Below are 17900 nucleotides of genomic sequence, written 5' to 3' on the forward strand. Positions count from 1 at the left end.
GTGCATGGGGCTTGTTCCGGAAGGGGAAGAAGCAGAATATTGGGGCACACTTAATCAGGCATTAAGTGACTTACAAACCAGCTGTATTATCTACTGCACTCTGCACTCTGGAGCTTGCATTGAAACTCAAGCTGTATCAAACTTGGCCGCCTTATTTCTGGAAGCATTACAAATACTCCAGGGAGCGCCTTTGCTATTGTACTCTCATACTGAATTATTATTAAAGGAAACAAAGCTCCTGTTCAACTGCAGCTTTCCACAGGGGTGGACGAGCCCTGTGCTGCTTGGTCGTTATGAATGGAAGGATGTGGGCAGCAATGAAACTGAGTCCCTGAAACGTGTGGTGGGGTTTAGGGAAGGGTAAAGAAGGGCTGCAGAGCTGGTGAAGGGCCTGGAGCACAAGCCCTGTGAGGAGCGGCTGAGGGAACTGAGGGTGTTTGGTCTGGAGAGAGGAAGCTCAGGGGAGACCTCATTGCTCTCTGCAACTACCTGAAAGGAGGTTGTGGGGAGCTGGGGGTTGGCCTCTTGTTGCAGGTTACTTGTGGTAGTGCTAAAGGGAAAGGCCTCATGTTGCACCAGGGGAGGTTCAGGTTGGAAATGAGGAGACATTTCTTCTCAGAAAGAGCAGGCAGGTGTTGGGACGGGTTGCCCAGGGAGGTGGTGGCTTCACCGTCCCTGGGGGTGTTTGAGGAGAGGTTGGACGTGGTGCTTGGGGACATGGCTCAGTGGGTGACATTGGTGGTAGGGGGACAGTTTAGAACAGATGATCTTGAAGGCCTTTTCCAAGCCTAGTGATTCTGTGATTCTTCTGTGAAGGGGCTGGATGAAGGAAATAGGAGAACTCAGTCAGGGTGCTCGGGCACAAGCCTCCAACGCCCTGAGGCGAGGACGAGGGGGCCGCGTGAGGCCGTGTGGGACCGCGTGGGGCTGTGTAAGACCGCGTGAGGCCGTGTGGGGCCGTTTGGGACCGTGTGGGGCCGTTTAGGACCGTGTGAGGCCGTGTGGGACCGCGTGGGGCCGGGCAGAGGCGTGTGGCGGCCGCCGGGGGCGCCGTGGGGCCGAGCGCAGTGCGCGGCCGGGAGGAGCCGCGGGCGGCGCCGCTCGCTCGGTGCCCGGTGCGCGGTGCGCGGAGCCCGGTGCGCGGAGCGGGGCCCGCCATGAACAGCATCAAGAGCGTCCCGGCGCGGGTGCTGAGCCGCCGAGCAGGGCACAGCCTGGAAGCGGAGCGGGAGCAGTTCGACAAAAACCAGGCAAGGGCAGGCGGAAGGGGTTGTGGTGTGTGTGGGGGGAGGATCGGGGATCCCGGGGATCCGGTCCCCGTCCCCGCGGCGCCGGCTGTGAGGGGAGCGGTGAGGGCGCTGCGGGACCGGCCCCGCTCCGTGGGGGCTCCGTGGGGGCTCCGTGGGGGCTCCGTGGGGGCTCCGTGGGGCAGCGGAGCTGCACGAGGGGCCTGGCCGGGGGTGTGTGGGGGGAAACCTGGAGGCCACCGGGCTTTGGGGACCCGCCGTCCGTCTGTCCGTCCTCCCCGGTGGGCACCGGGCTGCAGCACGGGGTTGTTCTCCCCTTTCTCCCCTCACATCGCCCACCCTGCCCCGGTCCCCGGGCTGGTTTGGTCCCCGAGAGCTCCCCCCCCACGAAGAGCAGGTGCTGGTTTCGGGTGTTGTGCTCGGCTATGCTGGGTGGGAAGCGGCGATTGTTGGGGTTGGGGTTGGGGTTGGGGAGCGACATGGGAAAACCGGCGAGTCCTGCTCCTGCCGGACCCGTCTCCTTCAACCGCCCCACCGGGCAGCGCTGAGAAATCACCACAGCGTGAGCGCTGCCTCCTGCACCCAAGGGCAGCCTGCGCCGGCTGGGCAGGAGCACGTCCCTCCACCTCCTTCCATCCCTTTCGGCTTTTCCTTTCCTTGGCCCAAGCCACAAGAGAGAAGTCGCATTGTACGAGCACGTCGTGGCCCCACACGGATGCGACTTCGCTCGCACGTCTTCACTCGCTGCAAGGCGTCCTACAAAAGCTTCATCCTAAGCAGGATGTTTCCAACATCGTTACAGGGGTATCGATCTGCCTTCTCCATCTAATTATAGCTGCGGGGATGGCCACTGGGCGGTTGAGGCTGGTGGCGGGGTGGATTTCATGCCCCCACTGTGCTGCGGCAGCGGGAGGCTGAAACCGAGCACTGCCCCATCGCCTCTGCCCTATGCCGCTGGTGCAGGTGGGGATGCTGGGCCTGGTGTGAGCCTGGTGCTCGTGGGCAGTTTGGAGGCCACACAATTTTCCTGGAAGTTCTTTTTGAGGTCTTGGTTCAGGCATCCCCCTCGGAGAGGCTGCGTGTGGGACATGGGAGCCTGCTGTCCCCGCTGGGTGCTCACATTGCAATGTCATCGGAAGAAAAACTCATGTTTTTCTGTGCCCAAGTTCTTCCTTCTCTTAGACATGTGCCAGAAGGTAAAAATCCAACCAGCTAAGCATCCACATACGGCTTCTGAGTGGTACTTTTCTGGTATGATTTGGGGAGGAGAAGCGTTAGGAAAGGAGCTCTGGAGAGGATCTGTAGCTCAGCTGATCCAGCAGCCCCCGGGTCGCCCCAGGGGAAGTTTCCAGCCTGACATCCTGCTGCCAAAAATCATCCTGCTGCCAAAAATCGCTCCCCGCCGTGGTGTGGGGACCTGGCATCCACCTGCCGGGTGGGGATTGTGGCACCGCAGGATGCCGGGGCTCGGGGGAGCCGTGGGCGGAGAGGTTCACACTGTAATTAAAAGCAGCCTGGAAAGAAAGGGTGGATGTAAACCATTCTCCTTCATTTGGGCGCTTTGATCCCAGCTTTAGTCACCAGCTTGGTACGTGAGGGCTGTGAGTAAGGTGTTCGGGCTGTGCCCATGTGGGTTCCCGGGGCCCGCAGGCAGGCAGGTTTCGGGGTCTGACTCCCCCCCCAGCTGTCAGCGCTGGGGTGGCGATGGGGAAATCGTCAGCAGGTTGCATAAAGGTTTCGGCCAGGCTCTTTGTGCACCCACGCTCACAACCAGGACGTGTCCATCTCCAGATGTCTCTGTTTTGAACCACTTTTTTGGGAACTTCCTGGCCAGCCCGGGGTTTGGAGGCAGCAGAAGCACATCCAAGTCACTGTCCCCGGGCAGGGGCATCATTTTGGTGCTACCTTGGTTTATTTGGGACCAAGCTGGACGCGGCATCTCCCATCTCAGCAGTGGTGAAGGTGGCCTGGGGGCTGCTCACCTGCTCCGGATATAAATCAGCTCAGTTCAGCCCTCAGCACCGAATCACTGAGTAAGAAACCAGCCTCTCCAGCAGCCCCCAGGCTCATGGGCAACAAGGCAATAAAACCACCAGCACCGATGGGGACTGCAGGCTGGTTTTGGGACAGGCAGGTTGGTCCCAGCCCATCCTGTTGGGTAGACATGAGTGGACGAGTTCACATCCCCTGGGATGGATCATCCCCTGGTGGTGTTTCCCTTGTCCCGACCCCGTGGGGATCAAGGCTGAGCCCGGCTCCTGCTGATGATTTGAGCTGAGCTTGCTGTCACTCCTTGCAGGGCAGGAGACGGCTTTGCCCTGCTGCCCCCTGAGCAAAGCGCCCTGATAAGATGCAATAAACCACCCTTAGGGGCTTGTTAGGAGCCTTGGGGCTCGTTAACCTTCGGGGTTAAGAGGATTGCATCAAGTTGCCAGCTTAACTCTGCTGCCGCTTTACTGACCCACATGGCAGGGGAACGCCAGGGCTTCCCTGAGCACAACCAAAGCGAAATCGCTGCGGGCACAGCAGTTTTGGGCTCACTTTGGGCAATTTGGGGCATTAACGCCTTCAGCATCACCCCTGCAGCTGAGTGGTGGCGATGCAAACCCCAGAGCCTGCACCTGTGTCCTGAGGGCTGCTCGGCCCCAAAATGCTGAGACGAGGAGCGCTGATAATGCCTGTGGGGGGATCAGCTCTGTGAGTTTCTGGTCCCGGCTGATATTTGACGGGACGGCAGCGTGCTGGAGCTCAGGGCACCGAGTTCCTTGTGCATGAGCTCCTCTCACCATGCAGAATACCAGGTGACACAAACCCAGGGCTGGTGTCGGGAAACCTGCGTGCTGCCGGGAGGTAAGGCTGGAGCAGGTTTTATGGCCTGTGCACAGGGAGGGACTGCGTTTCCCTTCCGGCACAAGCGCCAACGGCGCGCTTGCTTCCTGCCTTCCTGGCCACTTGGTTTTTCCTCCGCGAAGGCACCGGTGACAAAGGGCTCTCAGACGCAGGCACGGCCCCAGCGCTCGTGCCAGGGCGGAGCAGCCCAGCTCAGCTGAGCCTGGGACGGAGAAAAATCCTCGTGGTTCCCAGCAGCTCGGTTTTGGAGCCCGGCGTGAGCTGAGCGATGCGTCTGGCTCCTATTTTTGGGACCAAACCATAATTTGAAGTGCGATTAAATCCATTAATGTACAGATAACCATCCTGATAAGGGCGGCATGTGGCACTCCTCTCCATTAACCTCACTGCTCCGGATCGTGGCATCGCAGCCCTACTCCCTCCTTGCTCAGGGGCTGCGTTTTCCCGGAGCTGCTCGCCCGCGGGGCTGCCATCAAAGCCGTGGAAAAACACCCGGTTCAAAGGCTTCTTGTGATTACACAAACAACCCGAGAATTTGGCATCTCGCTCTCGTGCTGTACCGCTCGCCGGCGCTGAGTTCAGGCTCCAAAAATGCCGTGTGTTTACCGGGCCAGCCGAGGGTACCAGCGGCTCTTGTCGAGCCGCCAGCCATGCGCCGACGGGGAACGGGGAGGGCTTCCAACAGGCTGCTTTGTTCAGGGACAAAAAAGCCTGGGTTTGCGTGTCACGAAGGGTTTCGAAGTGACAAACGTGGTATTAAATTCAGAGTAGTCCCAAAGAGCCCCGGGTGGTTGGGCTGCTCCCAGCTGGCAGCACACCCGGCTCTTTGGTTGGGGGGGACGCGGGTTGGGGACAGGGTGGCCCCGAGGTTTGCTGCTGACTGCCCATCTCTCCTTCTCCTGCAGGCCATCAGCATCAGCAAGGCCATAAATACTCAAGAGGCACCGGTGAAGGAGAAACATGTGCGCCGTATCCTTTTCCTCAGCTGCTTGGTGATGTGGGAGCTCCGTTCTTGTCCCTGCAGGAGATCCGCTGCCTCTGAGCAGCGCGGTGCCAGGGCAGGAGGGTTTTGGACTCCTGCAGGAGGTTTGGGGTGTGGGACAGCTTGGCTGGGGTGGCATCTCGGAGGTTCATCCATCAGTGAAAATGCAAAGGAAATGCTCCACGGGATGATTTGAAATGCTTGTGGCAGGAAAACGTGGGAGTCCCTGGTGCACCCTGCAGCCAGGAGAAATAAACGGGGTCTTGTCTGTGGGCACAGCTCCGTGCTGGTGGCCTCTGAGCCCACGGTGAGCTCTGAGCCCACAACGTGTCCCCCCTGTGTGTGGCTGGTTGACCTTGACTGCCGGGAAGGGATCATCCTGGGGACGCACCATGAGAAGGGGGCCTTCACCTTCTGGTCCTACGCCATCGGGCTGCCCCTGCCCAGCAGCTCCATCCTCAGCTGGAAGTTCTGCCACGTCCTGCACAAAGTCCTGCGTGACGGCCACCCCAATGTGAGTGTTCCCTCCCAAACATCCCTCCCACCAGCTCGGTCTTTTTGGGGGGAAGCACGTTGCATCCCTTGGCAAAGCACCCCGTTAGCTCCCAGCCCTGAAACCTCCCCAGCCTCTGGCGTTTGGGGTTGAGCTTTGAGTTTTGCTGTGAGGGGCTGGATCCTGAAGCTGGATCCCTGTTCCATTGCTCTCACTTCTGCCCCTAGGTCCTCCAGGACTGCCAGCGGTACCGCAGCAACATCCGCGAGGTGGGAGACCTGTGGGTAAGTGGCAAAGCTGGGGAGATCAGACGTTGGTGCCTCGCTGGGGGCTTGGGAGTGGGTGCTGGGACTTCCCTGGGGAGGGGATTTGGTCAGGGGCTGATCCCTGAGCACCTGCAGGGGATGGAAGGGCCAAAAAGCATCACGTGCATGGGGAAAGCAAACCAGCAGCAGAAATAACCTGCTGGGCAGTGGGTGTGGGTGAAGCGAGGGGCAGGTGGGAGAGGGCAAGAGCTGTGGGGCTGCTGTGGGCGGCAGGTGGTTTTCTGCATCGCTCCAGATACCCCAATTTTCCCTTTGTGTCTTCATCAGGGCCATTTGCACGACCGGTACGGGCAGCTGGTGAGCATCTACACGCGGCTTCTCCTCACCAAGATCTCCTTCCACGCCAAGGTGAGACCCTCCGCAGCGTCTGCACCCCCAGAGCTCCCTCCTTGCTGGGGCACCCGGCGGGGTTTTCAGGGGCACGTGCTACACCAGCAAATTTACCAGCTGCAACAGCTGTTTTCTTTTTCCTTTTACAAAGCACCATGAGTTCCCCCCGGGCCTCGAAGTGTCAGATGAGGTGCTGGAAAAGACGGCGGGGACGGATGTGAATAACATGTGAGTGTCCTCGTGGGAGCAGTGTGCTCCCGGGTGGGCGCATCGTGCTAACCAAACGGCCTCATGAAAGGCAGCTGGCGGTGTTTTTAAATCACCCCTTGTCTGTCAGGGTTCAGCGGTGCCTGGTTTCTCCTAGAGCAATGAGACACAGTGTAAACACGGGGAGCAAACACACCAAAGTCTTGTAGATCAGAGGGAGGTGGGGGAAAAAAAGGACTCAGTGGGAGGAAATGCAGCCTGGAAAAGTGGCGTCCTGTAGGAGCACCTGTAGCAAGCATAAACAGCTGGAGCAACGATATCCGTGCTGCACAGTGACCCGTTTGTTTCTTTTGGCAGCTTCCAGCTGACAGTGGAGCTGTTTGACTACCTGGACTGCGAGCTGAAGCTGTCAGAGTCAGGTGAGGAGGAGGCAGGTCCTTCCCGGCTGCCCCGGGGCTCTTGAGCAATAGTTTCGCTCTTTGGTCAGGAAGCAAGTTCCAGTTTGGGTCCTTTCTCCTCCTCCTCCTCCTCTTCCTGGAGTCTTTGGAGAGAGTGTCTCAGCTGGTTTCCCTGTCGATGTTCTGTAGAGGCAGTTGTAGGAAAATATTTCAGAAATGTGGTTATTTTTAGCACACCTGAGCAGTGCAAAGCGTTGTACAGCGCTGTTCTGAAATGCCTTTTTGTGCCTTTTCAGCGCAACGATGTTAATTGTGTGCATTACCCAAATCCTTTCCACCCCCCAAAGCAGAGCATGGAGGCTGTGTTCCTTTATAAATATTCATTTCCTCGTGTTGAAATACCTCCAGCAGGGCTGGTGGCCCCTGCCCCGTGTTTGCTTCCCTTGCCTCATTCTCCAGGAATTTTGAGATGGCTTAAAAATAAGGCGGTTTCTTCCCCTCCATCAGACATCAGGAGCACGATGCTGCCCTGGAGAACGGGGCGCAGCGGTGAGGCCGTGCTCCCGGCTTCGTTAGCCATCCGCATCTCCTCCTGACCCAGTTATACGGAGAATTTATATTCATAAATATTTCAAAGCTGAGCGGGGAAGAAGTCAATCGATGCGCTGCCTGGATTTCTGCCAGGGGAAGGGATCCATTTCTGTGCCGTCCCCTGCCCTCGCATCCTGCCCCAGCTCTTTGCAGGGCAAAAACCATCACCTTTCCCGGCCACCCCTTGTGGTGGCAATTACCGATGCCAGCTGTCCTGCCCATTTATCATCCCGGGTTAAATTCCTCCTATTTGGGATCGGGGATATCCGTGGCAGAGCTGAGCCCCCATTGCTTCTGCCACCAAGGTCCCTGTGGGTGTTTTTCTTGCACGGAGCGGGGTTGTTCCCTGCTCAGCAGCACGGGATGGTGGTTGGCAAAGCCACAGCTGTCATGGTTAATGATCAAGCCGAGCTGGCTGGAGCCTGGTGGCTCTGCAAACACGTCCCCGGCGCCTCACCGTGCTCTCCCCTCCAGTTTTCCGGCAGCTCAACACCTCCATGGCACTCTCGCAGATGTCGGCGGTGCAGTGCCGCCTGGCCCCCCTCATCCAGGTGATCCAGGACTGCAGCCACCTCTACCACTACGCCGTCAAGCTCATGTTCAAGCTGCACTCCTGTGAGTCCCCACACCCCACACTTCCCCTCACTGCATCCCCCGTCCCCGCCGCTGCAGTCACCCGGGGATGCCCTGTGTCCCTCCCGGTCCCACCTGGCCTTTGTAGCCAGAGGGATGTGGGCATGTGGGAATAAATTCACAGCTGGAGTGGGGCAGAATTTGCAGCCACTGCTGTCCCCTTCCCGTTGCCACAGGTCTGCCAGCCGACACCCTGCAAGGCCACCGCGACCGCTTCCACGAGCAGTTTCGCAGGTACCTGGGGCTGACACAGGGCACTGGGGTCCCTCCAAGCCTCCCCGCATCCCCTTCAAGCCATTTTTCTTTCATTCCCCCTTCCAGCCTCAAAAGCTTCTTTAAGAAAGCCTCCGACATGCTGTATTTCAAGCGGCTCATCCAGATCCCCCGGCTGCCAGAGGTACGGCGGGGTTTCGGCATGCGATGGTTTGAGAGGGTTTTTAGGGTGCACGGGGGTGTCCCCACAGCCAGGGGGCCTGAGGATGCTGCAGAGGGACACGCCAGCACCTCGTGGCAGTGAGGGGTCGCCTCCCTCCCCGTGGCTCTCCCGAAAATCCATGGAGGTGTCACCGTGACTTCTTGTCCCCACAGAACCCCCCAAACTTCTTGCGGGCGTCCGCGCTGGCAGAGCACGTGAAGCCGGTGGTCGTCATCCCCGAGGAAGCCCCTGAGGACGAGGAGCCAGAGAGCCTCATCGAGATCAGCACAGCTTCCACCACAGAGCCCCAGGTGGGGGCACGAGGAGGGGCAGAGACCCATGGAGGGGGGGGCAAGGACTCAGCCTGACGCCCTCTGTCCTCCCCAGGTCACCTCGGATTTATTTCAGCAAGCCTTCGGGCCGCCCAACGGCATTCGGGATGACAGGGACGCGCAGATCGAGAGCCTGAAGAAGGAGGTGGACACGCTCCGCGCGGAGATGGAGAAAATTAAGCTGGAGGTAAAGGCTGGGTGGGGGAGCAGCTGCTTTTCCATGCTGTAGTGGGGAAACCCAGATGAGATCTGGCAGGATTGGGGCATGGGGTCCTGGCGCCCTGTTTTGGGACCTCTCCCAGTGCCAGCAGCCAGCTCCCAGGGAAGCAGACGGGACAGAGGACAACCTTGGGTGCTAAGGGGAGACTTTCCTGGGGCATCTTGCAGCTGCTTTGCCCAAAACTACAGCTGGGCACTTGAAAGGAGTTTTTTTGGGGTAAAGGGGGTGCTGGCACCCCCACGGGGCAGCACCCAAGCACTGTTTGACCCCACAGGCGCAGCGGTACATCACACAGCTCAAGGCGCAGGTGAACAGCCTGGAGGGCGAGGTGGAGGAGCAGCGCAAGCAGAAGCAGAAGGCGCTGGTGGACAACGAGCAGCTCCGGGACGAGCTGGAGAGGCTGCAGCAGGTGAAGCAGGACAGCGACCGGTCCCTGCGACTCTGCGCCGAGGCAGAAAGTAGGTGCAGGGCAGCTGCTTCGCCCAGCAGCACCCGTGGGCTGCGGGAAGCCACTGGAGCGGGCGCTGATGTGTTCTCACCCCCTCCAGAGAAAGCCAATGCCACCGAGATTCGCTACACGAAGCTGAAGGAGAAGCACAGCGAGCTCATCAACACCCACGCCGAGCTCCTGAGGAAGGTAACACCACTGTCTGCAAGGACCAGATGCTGCCTTTGTCCCCCTGTCACTGTGTCCCCCCAGCCCAACCCTGCGTCGATTCCATCCTCCTGCACTCAGAGCCCCCCGAGCACCCCTTAAATTCATGTCCGCCACCAGCCAACATATTGGATGCCACGAAAAAGGCATCGCCCCTATTGCCCCAGCCACGATTTGGGCAGAGGGAGGGTGGAGGTGGTTTTGCGGTGAGGGTCACCTCTCTGAAAGAGCCCCGTGTCCCTGCACAGAACGCTGACACGGCCAAGCAGCTGACGGTGACACAGCAGAGCCAGGAGGAGGTGGCGCGAGTCAAGGAGCAGCTGGAGTTTCAGGTTGAGCAGGTCAAGCGGGAAGCAGAGATGAAGGTGAGCAAGCCGTGGGGCCACAGGTCCTGCCCCGGCCACGCATGGAGCCCATCCCAGCCCGGGGCACGTGGCACATGGGGAGGTGGCTGGGGACAATGCCTGGTCCAGGAGGGAAGGAGCTCCCACAGCTCTTTATCACGGTGTTATTTGATGTGTGCTTTGTTCGCTTCTTGCCCAAATCTGCCATTTCTTCCCCCAAGAAAATGCTGCGCTCCAAACCTCTGGGTTCAGTTGCTTTCGTTCCAGCAACCTGGGGGTTGCTCCCCAAACTCCAGCCCTTTCAGCCCCCCTGTTCCAAGACCCCCAGACACCATCCTGCTCCCACAAACCACCACCAGGCTGGTTTCCACTGAGCCCCGGCGCGGGTTTTTTGGTTGCAGCTGGAGGACCAGAGCGTGCAGATGGAGCAGCTGCGGCGGGAGCTGGATGCTCGGCGGGACGAGCTGGACCAGGCGCAGAGCTCGCTCAGCCACGCCAAGCAGGTACCCGGGGAGCACCCAAATCCCCGCTGAGCCCAAGAGCAAACTCACCGGGGTCCCTCAGTGTGGGTCCAGCCCATCGGTGTCACAAGCTGAGCACGTTCTCAGCCCCTTCTGTAACTGTGGGGTGATGACCCGTGGGTGACAGGCGTCTCCTGGCCCTCCTGACAGGCAGGCACGGAGCTCAGTGCCCAGCTGGAGACCCTGCAGGCTGAGAAGGAGCAGCTGAGGCGCTCAGTGAGCGAGAAGGAGCGCGAGCTGCTCTCCACGCGCAGCCTTGTCCAGGAGAAGGAGCTGCAGCTGAGCCAGGAGGCTGACAAGGCCAGCAGGGAGATCTGCGAGCTGCAGGGCAAGCTCCTGGAGAAGGTACGGTGCTGCGCCCCTCGCTCGGTTTTGGGGAGGGTGCTGAGCATTTGGGGGGCTCTGCCAATCTGCTGCCGATGCAGCCATCTGGATGGGACTTGCAGCACGGGATGCTGGCCTCTAATCCTACAAAAGGGACTCTTGGTGATGGGGTTGCTGTGCCCCAGCCGCGTGCCCACACCTCCCTCCCACCCCACAGAGCAACCAGGAGCAGAGCCTGCAGCAGAAGCTGCTGGATGAGCAGTTTGGCATCCTGCAAGAGGCAGTGCGGGAGGCTGAGGGCATCCTCCGCGACGCGGTGGCCAAGCTGGACGACCCCCTGCACGTCCGCTGCACCAGCTCCCCAGGTATGTCCTGCAGCCCCCTGTCCCCCTGAGACAGGTAACGTGGCATCTCCGCTTCCCCCAGGCATCTTCTCCCACCACACATTGAACCTGAGGAGTTTGGGGTCTGACTTCCAGAGTGGGGATTTTTTAGCTCTTCCTGAACTGGTCTTTAAGGGTTCCTTCCAACCCAAACCATTCCGTGATCCTAACGAAGCTGAATTCCTTGCAGATTACCTGCTCAGCCGTGCAGAGGCGGCGCTGGAGTCCACGGATGCGCTGGAGAGCGGGCACGCGCAGTACGTGGCCTCCATGGCAGGTACCTGGGGCTCGGGACTGGCAGCGTTGCTTGAATGTTGCTGTGATTTTATATTTATCCAGCAGCCCCTGGCCGTTTTGGGGCTGTCAGCAAGCATTCACTGCCTGTGGCGGGGGGAGGACACAGGGGCTGGAGCTGGTGGGTCCCCACGTGCTCGTTTGAGGAGCCACCTGCAAGCTGGAGGGGTCAACGCCAACCTCTCCAAGCCCTTGTGCTGCCTTTGAGGGGGTGACAGTGCCCTGGGCTGGCTGTCCCTGACCTTATTCTCCTGCTGGCAGATGCTGCAGCGCTGGTGGGGGCTCTGTCTCTCTTCGCCCACCTAACAGCCGACACCATCGTGAACGGCAGCGCCACGTCCCACCTGGCTCCCACTGACCACGCTGACCGTGAGTGGATGCAGCAGATGCTCTGGGTGGGGTTGTGCTCACGGGGGTTTGGTTTTGGTGCTGTTTTTGGTGCTGGACCCTTCATCGGGTGAACATGGGACATCCCTGCACAGCAAGGAGCCCGCCACCAACCTGTCCTCTCCCCAGGGCTGACGGAGACGTGCCGGGACTGCGGGCAGCGGAGCCTGGACTACCTTGGCCAGCTGAAGGACAAGCAGACGCTGGGGTGTGCTGAGCTGGGGGACGTGCGGCGGGCACTGCAGGGTGTCCTGGGGCTGGCCCAGGTAGATGATGGAGAGCTGGTTTTTACTTTAAAAAAAAAAAAAAAAAAAAAAAAAAAAGGAAATGTGGCTTTTCCTGTTGCCCAGAGCTGAAATTGGAGATGCTGGCTTGGAGTCAGCACTTTGGGGTAGTTTGTCCCAGTGACCTGCAGGTTCTGGTACATTTTCTGAGCACTGAGACACTTCCTGATGCATGGGGATGGTCACCCTCAGATCAGCTGATGTCTTTCAGCTCAGTACCCCTGTGGTATACTCCTGAGATATCAAATTTCCCAGCTTTCAGATGTTTCTTGAAGCCTCCTGTTAGTCTTTTCCATTAAAATACTGCGAATTTCAAAGGCCATCAGCTCTCTAGAGCTCTGCCATGTTAGCTCTGCCAAACTGCACCTGTATTTGTGTTTTGCCAACTTGGTTTGGGACATTTCCTACCTCTGAGGTCCTTGCGTCGTGTTTGCTGCAAGGTGCTGACCTAAGGGACTCTGCCCTTGCTGCTTGCAGAGTGCTGCTCTTGCAGCTTTATTTATTTAGGGGAGAAAAAAACAAATTCAATGCCTTCTGTGGTTTTATTCCTTACAAATACTTTCTTCTCTTCCTCTGCTGAAAACCTCCTGGCTGTTGCTGCCTCCTCTGGCAGGAGCTGAGACCGAAAAGCTTGGACATCAAGCAGGAAGAGCTAGGGGACATGGTTGAGAAGGAGATGGCCTCCACCTCCGCGGCAATTGAAGATGCTGTCAGGAGGATAGAGGTGAGACAAAGCCGTGGGATGGGCCCTTGGGCAGCAAAATGTCCACTCCTCCCTGGTGTCTCCCCTCCTCCTGAGCCCTGCTTGCAGCAGCGTGGTGTCCCACCTTCCCTTTCCCATTTCCCAACAGGAGATGATGAGCCGAGCCAGGAACGAAAGCTCTGGCATCAAACTCGAAGTGAACGAGCGGTGAGTGTTGGGGGATTGCCATTTCGGTCCTGCAGCGGCTCTAACAGTGGGGCTGGGTGGTGTTCTGAAGCCTCACGTGCACTCTGGACCTGCATTTTTCTAATGCTAAGCATAAAATTGCCTTATGAAGGGTGGGCCTTCATATTGCACGTCTAAGTTAATATTTGATAGCTTCTCTGTGGGCTGCTTAAAGGTAACCTTCAGCAGGCTGGTCTCTGAAAAAACTAATTCGTTAACTCAGGCCAAAGAGGGCTCTCCTGGATGCTCAACCCTTTTTCTTGTTTCCCTACAGGATTCTGAACTCCTGCACGGACCTCATGAAGGTCAGTACTGCAGGAGCTGAGCTTCTCGGGGGGTCACAAACTGCACAAAACTTTCACTTCCCACCACTGGCAAAATTGATCCTTCTGTATAAAATCCGCATCAAACACCAAAACCTGTTCTTCCTCGTTCCAGGCCATCAGACTTCTTGTAATGACATCCACAAACTTACAGAAGGAAATAGTAGAGAGTGGCCGGGTAAGTCCTCCCCTATGTTCATCCCCGTGCACTGACGTGAAATACCCACAATTTCCCCCAATTTGCAGAAACAATTGCAGAATTTCCCACAATTTGCAGAAACACCAGCTGAATTTCTCACTTTCCCCCATCAGTGGCACATTTGCAGCCCTGCTGGCTGGAGATGGGCTGCTCAGCCCCGTGCTCTTTGCAGACCTTACAAAGCTTTGTCCATCTAAAGATGATGGCCCAGAAGTGTCCTAAACCCAAACCAAATTCACAGTCTCAAGGTTCCAAAGTTAGTTTTCTTGGTCCATATTTAAGTAGGCCAATAAGAGCAACCTGAAGGGCACAGAAATGCTGCTCATCCCTTGATTTATGGCTTTATATATGGCTTAAAATACGGCTTTATTTATGGCTTTATACATTGTTATATCGTATGAGGATTTTTTGGTGGATTTTAATGATTTATGGATTTATTATACATTTATATGGTAGAAAGAAGCTAATGCAGGCCATAATATTCTTATAACAACAGGGGGCAGCAACAACTCAGGAGTTTTACGCCAAGAACTCGCGCTGGACTGAAGGGCTGATCTCTGCCTCCAAGGCGGTGGGCTGGGGAGCCACACAGCTTGTGTAGGTGTCCAGCTGCAGAACGCAGCCGTTACCCCACTCGGATACTCCCTGGCTGTTGGGGTGGTCGTGTGTGGGTGGTTGGGGTCAGGGCACCACGTCCTGAGCTGTGCTAGTGTGGAAAATGTAGGGGCTTGTTTGGAAAAAGCCCCTACAAGATTTAAATATCTTGTCCACTCTATTGCAGGGGCACAATCCTGCCTCCTGTGGTGTTTTATCCCCATCTAAAACTTCTGGATCTGGGGTTTGAGCAGTTTGCTTTGTAAATGAGCTTTAAATAACCAGACAAAGCTGTGGTTTCAGCATCTGATGCTGATTTCTGAGGGTATAGTGGGAGGCAAAAAGCCCCCGCTTGTGCTGCAGTGCGAGGCAAGTGTCTCTTACACGCTCTCTCTTCCAACTGCAGAGAGTCAGCAGACAGAGTTGTCCTGCACACAGGCAAATACGAAGAACTGATCGTCTGCTCCCATGAAATCGCTGCCAGCACGGCCCAGCTGGTAGCTGCCTCCAAGGTGAGCATCCCAGCAGGGCTGGCTGCACACCACGTGGCAGGTTTTGTCCTTTTGTTCCCATCGTTTTGTTCCAGGGCTGTTCTCAGGCACTGGTGCATGGCAGTCCTGCCCATGGCCTCCTTCCCAGGGAAGGGAAGCTCTTAATTGGAAGGGGATTATTAAAATTGGAAGGGGATTATTATTTTCAAGTTGGTTTCTGCTTTTAATATGTGTCTTCACCTGCATGAATGCTCCCACACCTCACAGGGCTTGCCTCTAATGAGAGGTGTAAAACCTCCCATCTTCCTCCTGCCCAGCTGATTATGTAAAGAAAATGTTAATAACTAGTGAGGAACCCAGGGAGAGCTACTGCAGGAGGCAGCATTGAGAGGGATGAATTTCGGTCCTTACCACCTTTCTTCTTCATGGTGACGGAGATGTGTTGAGGTTTCAGTGAGCAGAGAGTTGGAGGGAGGTGGGCCGAGACTGCTTTTTGTGGCAGATGATGTTAAAATGAAGAACGGGGTTGTAAAAAAATTATCTGTGCACCAGTGCTGCTTGTTCGTGTGTCCTTGGCTCACGTGGGAGCAGAGGTGGCTTAGTGTCTCCAGGCTGAAGGAGGTCACCTTGTCCCTGATGGGATCAGCAAGTCCATCTGTCCTTTTCACATCTAGGTTGTCATTCCCAGTTAGGCCACTGTAACGTGGTGTGGTTGGTGTCCCTGCTCCCGTGCAGGATTTGGCTGCCTCACTGTGCACCCTTGCCCCTGAGCTGCAGGCTCTGGGGCCACGCTGGGGACCCGCGGCCATCTGTGTGTTCGTTGCAGGTGAAAGCTGAGAAGAGCAGCAGGAACTTGAGCAAGCTCCAGGAGTGCTCACGCAACGTCAACGAGATGGCGGCCAACGTGGTGGCTTCCACCAGGACGGGGCAGGAACAGATCGAGGACAAAGGTGAGGTTTGGTAAAGCAGGAAGGGAAAGCTAAAAGCTGAAGCCCTTGGTTCTTTCCTGGCCTAGTAAACACCCCCCCCCGCTTTTCTCTCCAGACACCATGGACTTCTCAGGCATGTCCCTCATCAAGCTGAAGAAGGAAGAAATGGAGACGCAGGTAAAGCCTCCGCATGGGGAGGAAATGAGGGCTAATTCCATTCCCTCTGGAGGGGGCAGTACAACATTTTGGGGGGTTATTGCATCTCTGTGGTTGTTGTTGCTGGGCATATGAGGACCAAGCGTGCTCTTGTGGTGCAGGTAAAGGTGCTGGAGCTGGAGAAGTGTCTGGAGGGCGAGCGGGTGCGCCTGGGCGAGCTGAGGAAGCAGCACTACGCCTTGGCTGGCGGCTACGATGCGGCAGAGGATGGGGAGGCCCGGCCAGCACCAGCCCCCAGGAGAGGCATCCTCAAGAAGCCAGCCCTGGCTCAGAAACCCGGCCACGTCCCGGGGCCAGACAGAGAGGTAGGGACATCAGAAGAGGGGGGACACGGGGCTGGGGACATGTTTATGCCCTGATCTTTGGCTTTGTCCCCTCTCGTTGCAGCCTGAGCAAGACGCCAGCCTGCACCGGGCGCACGCCGTCAACTTCTAGTGGGACCGAGGGGACGGAGCTGGGGCCCAGCCCCGGGGTGGGGGCAGCCACAGCAACGCTCTTATGTCTGTGTTTTAAACAGATCGCCTTGCCTCTGCACTGGTGTGCCTTCGTGCGCGGGGGTCTCCTCCCTGCCTGGCCTGAGAAACTGGATTTTTTTTTTTTAAAGTGACTTTTATTTTTTTTCACTCAGTTCCTATCAGTAGAGTTGTTGGGATCCTGCAGCTCCCCAAGCAGTGCAGGGTACCCTCCTCGTGGCCTGCTGAGCAGCTCGCCCAGTTTAACTTAATTTGGGATTCTTTTGGGTTGATTTTATTTTATTTTTTATCAGCTCTAGACATTTTCAGTAAATGTAGCTCTCTACTGTACTGCTTAGACCCTTTCAAAGAACTGTGAAATGTTTTTGAAGTAGGAAACTGCTGGGCTTTTCTTGCAACTGTTTTTTTAAATTCCCCTTTTTCAGGAATAATTTGACTTTGTTTTACCTTGGGATCAGCTCTCAGCAGAGAAGGGGAATTTAGCTTTAACAGGCGTGAGGAACGTTTTGTAAGGGAAAAAGCAGGTATTGACACACTGGCAATAAGGATATAAACATTTTTATTTCCTTTTCTATTTTGTATTACTACAGCAACAGCAGGGGATCAGTTGCATTATGTTTTATATGTAAGATAATTAGCAGAATTAAACCTAACCGTGGCCTGCAGGAGCCAGGGGACGTTAAACGTGGCGAAGTCTGCAGCAATAAGGGAACGCTGATGGGAAAAGACGGGGGGCAGAGGAAACGTAATCAGCTGTATCTTCTCTTTGAACTACTACCATGATGTAGATTATTAAAGCAGCAATATTTAAACGAGGTGTGATGCTTGGGCAGCGGTGGGGTTGGCACTAAAGGGGTGCTCCAGCAGGTGCTGAGTTGCCCCCTGGTGGGGAAGTGCCTCGGGGGAGTTCAGTGATGGTACAGGGGTGGGATGGGTGAGATGTGGCCGTGAGAGAGAGGCTCCTCGCTGCCCCTTTGGGCCCCCATGGGCAGGAACAAGATACCACGAAGGGTTTTGAGCCACAGTGGCTTTGTGGCAGATCATACCTGCAATGAAAGCTGTGGCTGAAGGCACAGGGCGGGCACCTGCACCCAGGGCTTGCTGCCGGCTGCAGGGCACCCGCCCAAAGTCAACAGGGAAGTTTTTGGCAAACCTCAAGGTTACTGACAATTTATTTGAAATTGCTTCCGCTTTCTTCAGCCTTCAGATGACAGAAAGGGGATGTTTCAAGGAATCTCAGTTATTCTGCAGGGCTGAGTTTCACTCAGGTGCACCCATGGACACCTCAAGCAAAGACACCCATGAGAGGGTGAGCACAGCACCCATGTAGCTAAGAGGAGCAGTGTGAGGGGCCATTAAAAAAAAAACACAAAAAAAACGTAGAATCAACATTTTCATCCAGTTCCTCATGAAGGACTAAATCACTAAAGCAATTATAAAATTTCATACAAGCCACAGTACAAAGCCTGTAGTTCACCATTAAAAATAGACTGTGAAGCTGTTTGTTAGAATTACAACTTTCTATATCTAA

The 17900-nt window shown here is 56.6% G+C and overlaps 1 protein-coding gene across 1 annotated transcript; it reads left to right on the forward strand.

The window, feature by feature from the left end:
• The first annotated feature begins 1105 nt into the window (after positions 1–1105).
• HIP1R (huntingtin interacting protein 1 related) lies at positions 1106–17589 on the forward strand. Its single transcript, XM_082774102.1, has 31 exons — positions 1106–1250; positions 5003–5066; positions 5451–5593; positions 5800–5856; positions 6166–6246; positions 6380–6456; positions 6793–6854; positions 7899–8039; positions 8234–8291; positions 8379–8454; positions 8646–8783; positions 8860–8991; positions 9299–9482; positions 9573–9661; positions 9928–10044; positions 10425–10526; positions 10695–10889; positions 11086–11233; positions 11442–11528; positions 11807–11914; positions 12062–12198; positions 12830–12940; positions 13068–13126; positions 13419–13449; positions 13583–13645; positions 14163–14263; positions 14667–14772; positions 15578–15701; positions 15796–15857; positions 15998–16201; positions 16284–17589. The coding sequence occupies exons 1-31, from the start codon at positions 1158–1160 to the stop codon at positions 16329–16331; spliced, it is 3198 nt and encodes a 1065-aa protein (XP_082630228.1). The 5' UTR covers positions 1106–1157; the 3' UTR covers positions 16332–17589.
• The last annotated feature ends 311 nt before the right edge of the window (positions 17590–17900 follow it).

Source organism: Aythya marila (genome assembly GCF_965140915.1).
Source record: "Aythya marila genome assembly, chromosome: 17".
Taxonomy (NCBI): Eukaryota; Metazoa; Chordata; class Aves; order Anseriformes; family Anatidae; genus Aythya; species Aythya marila.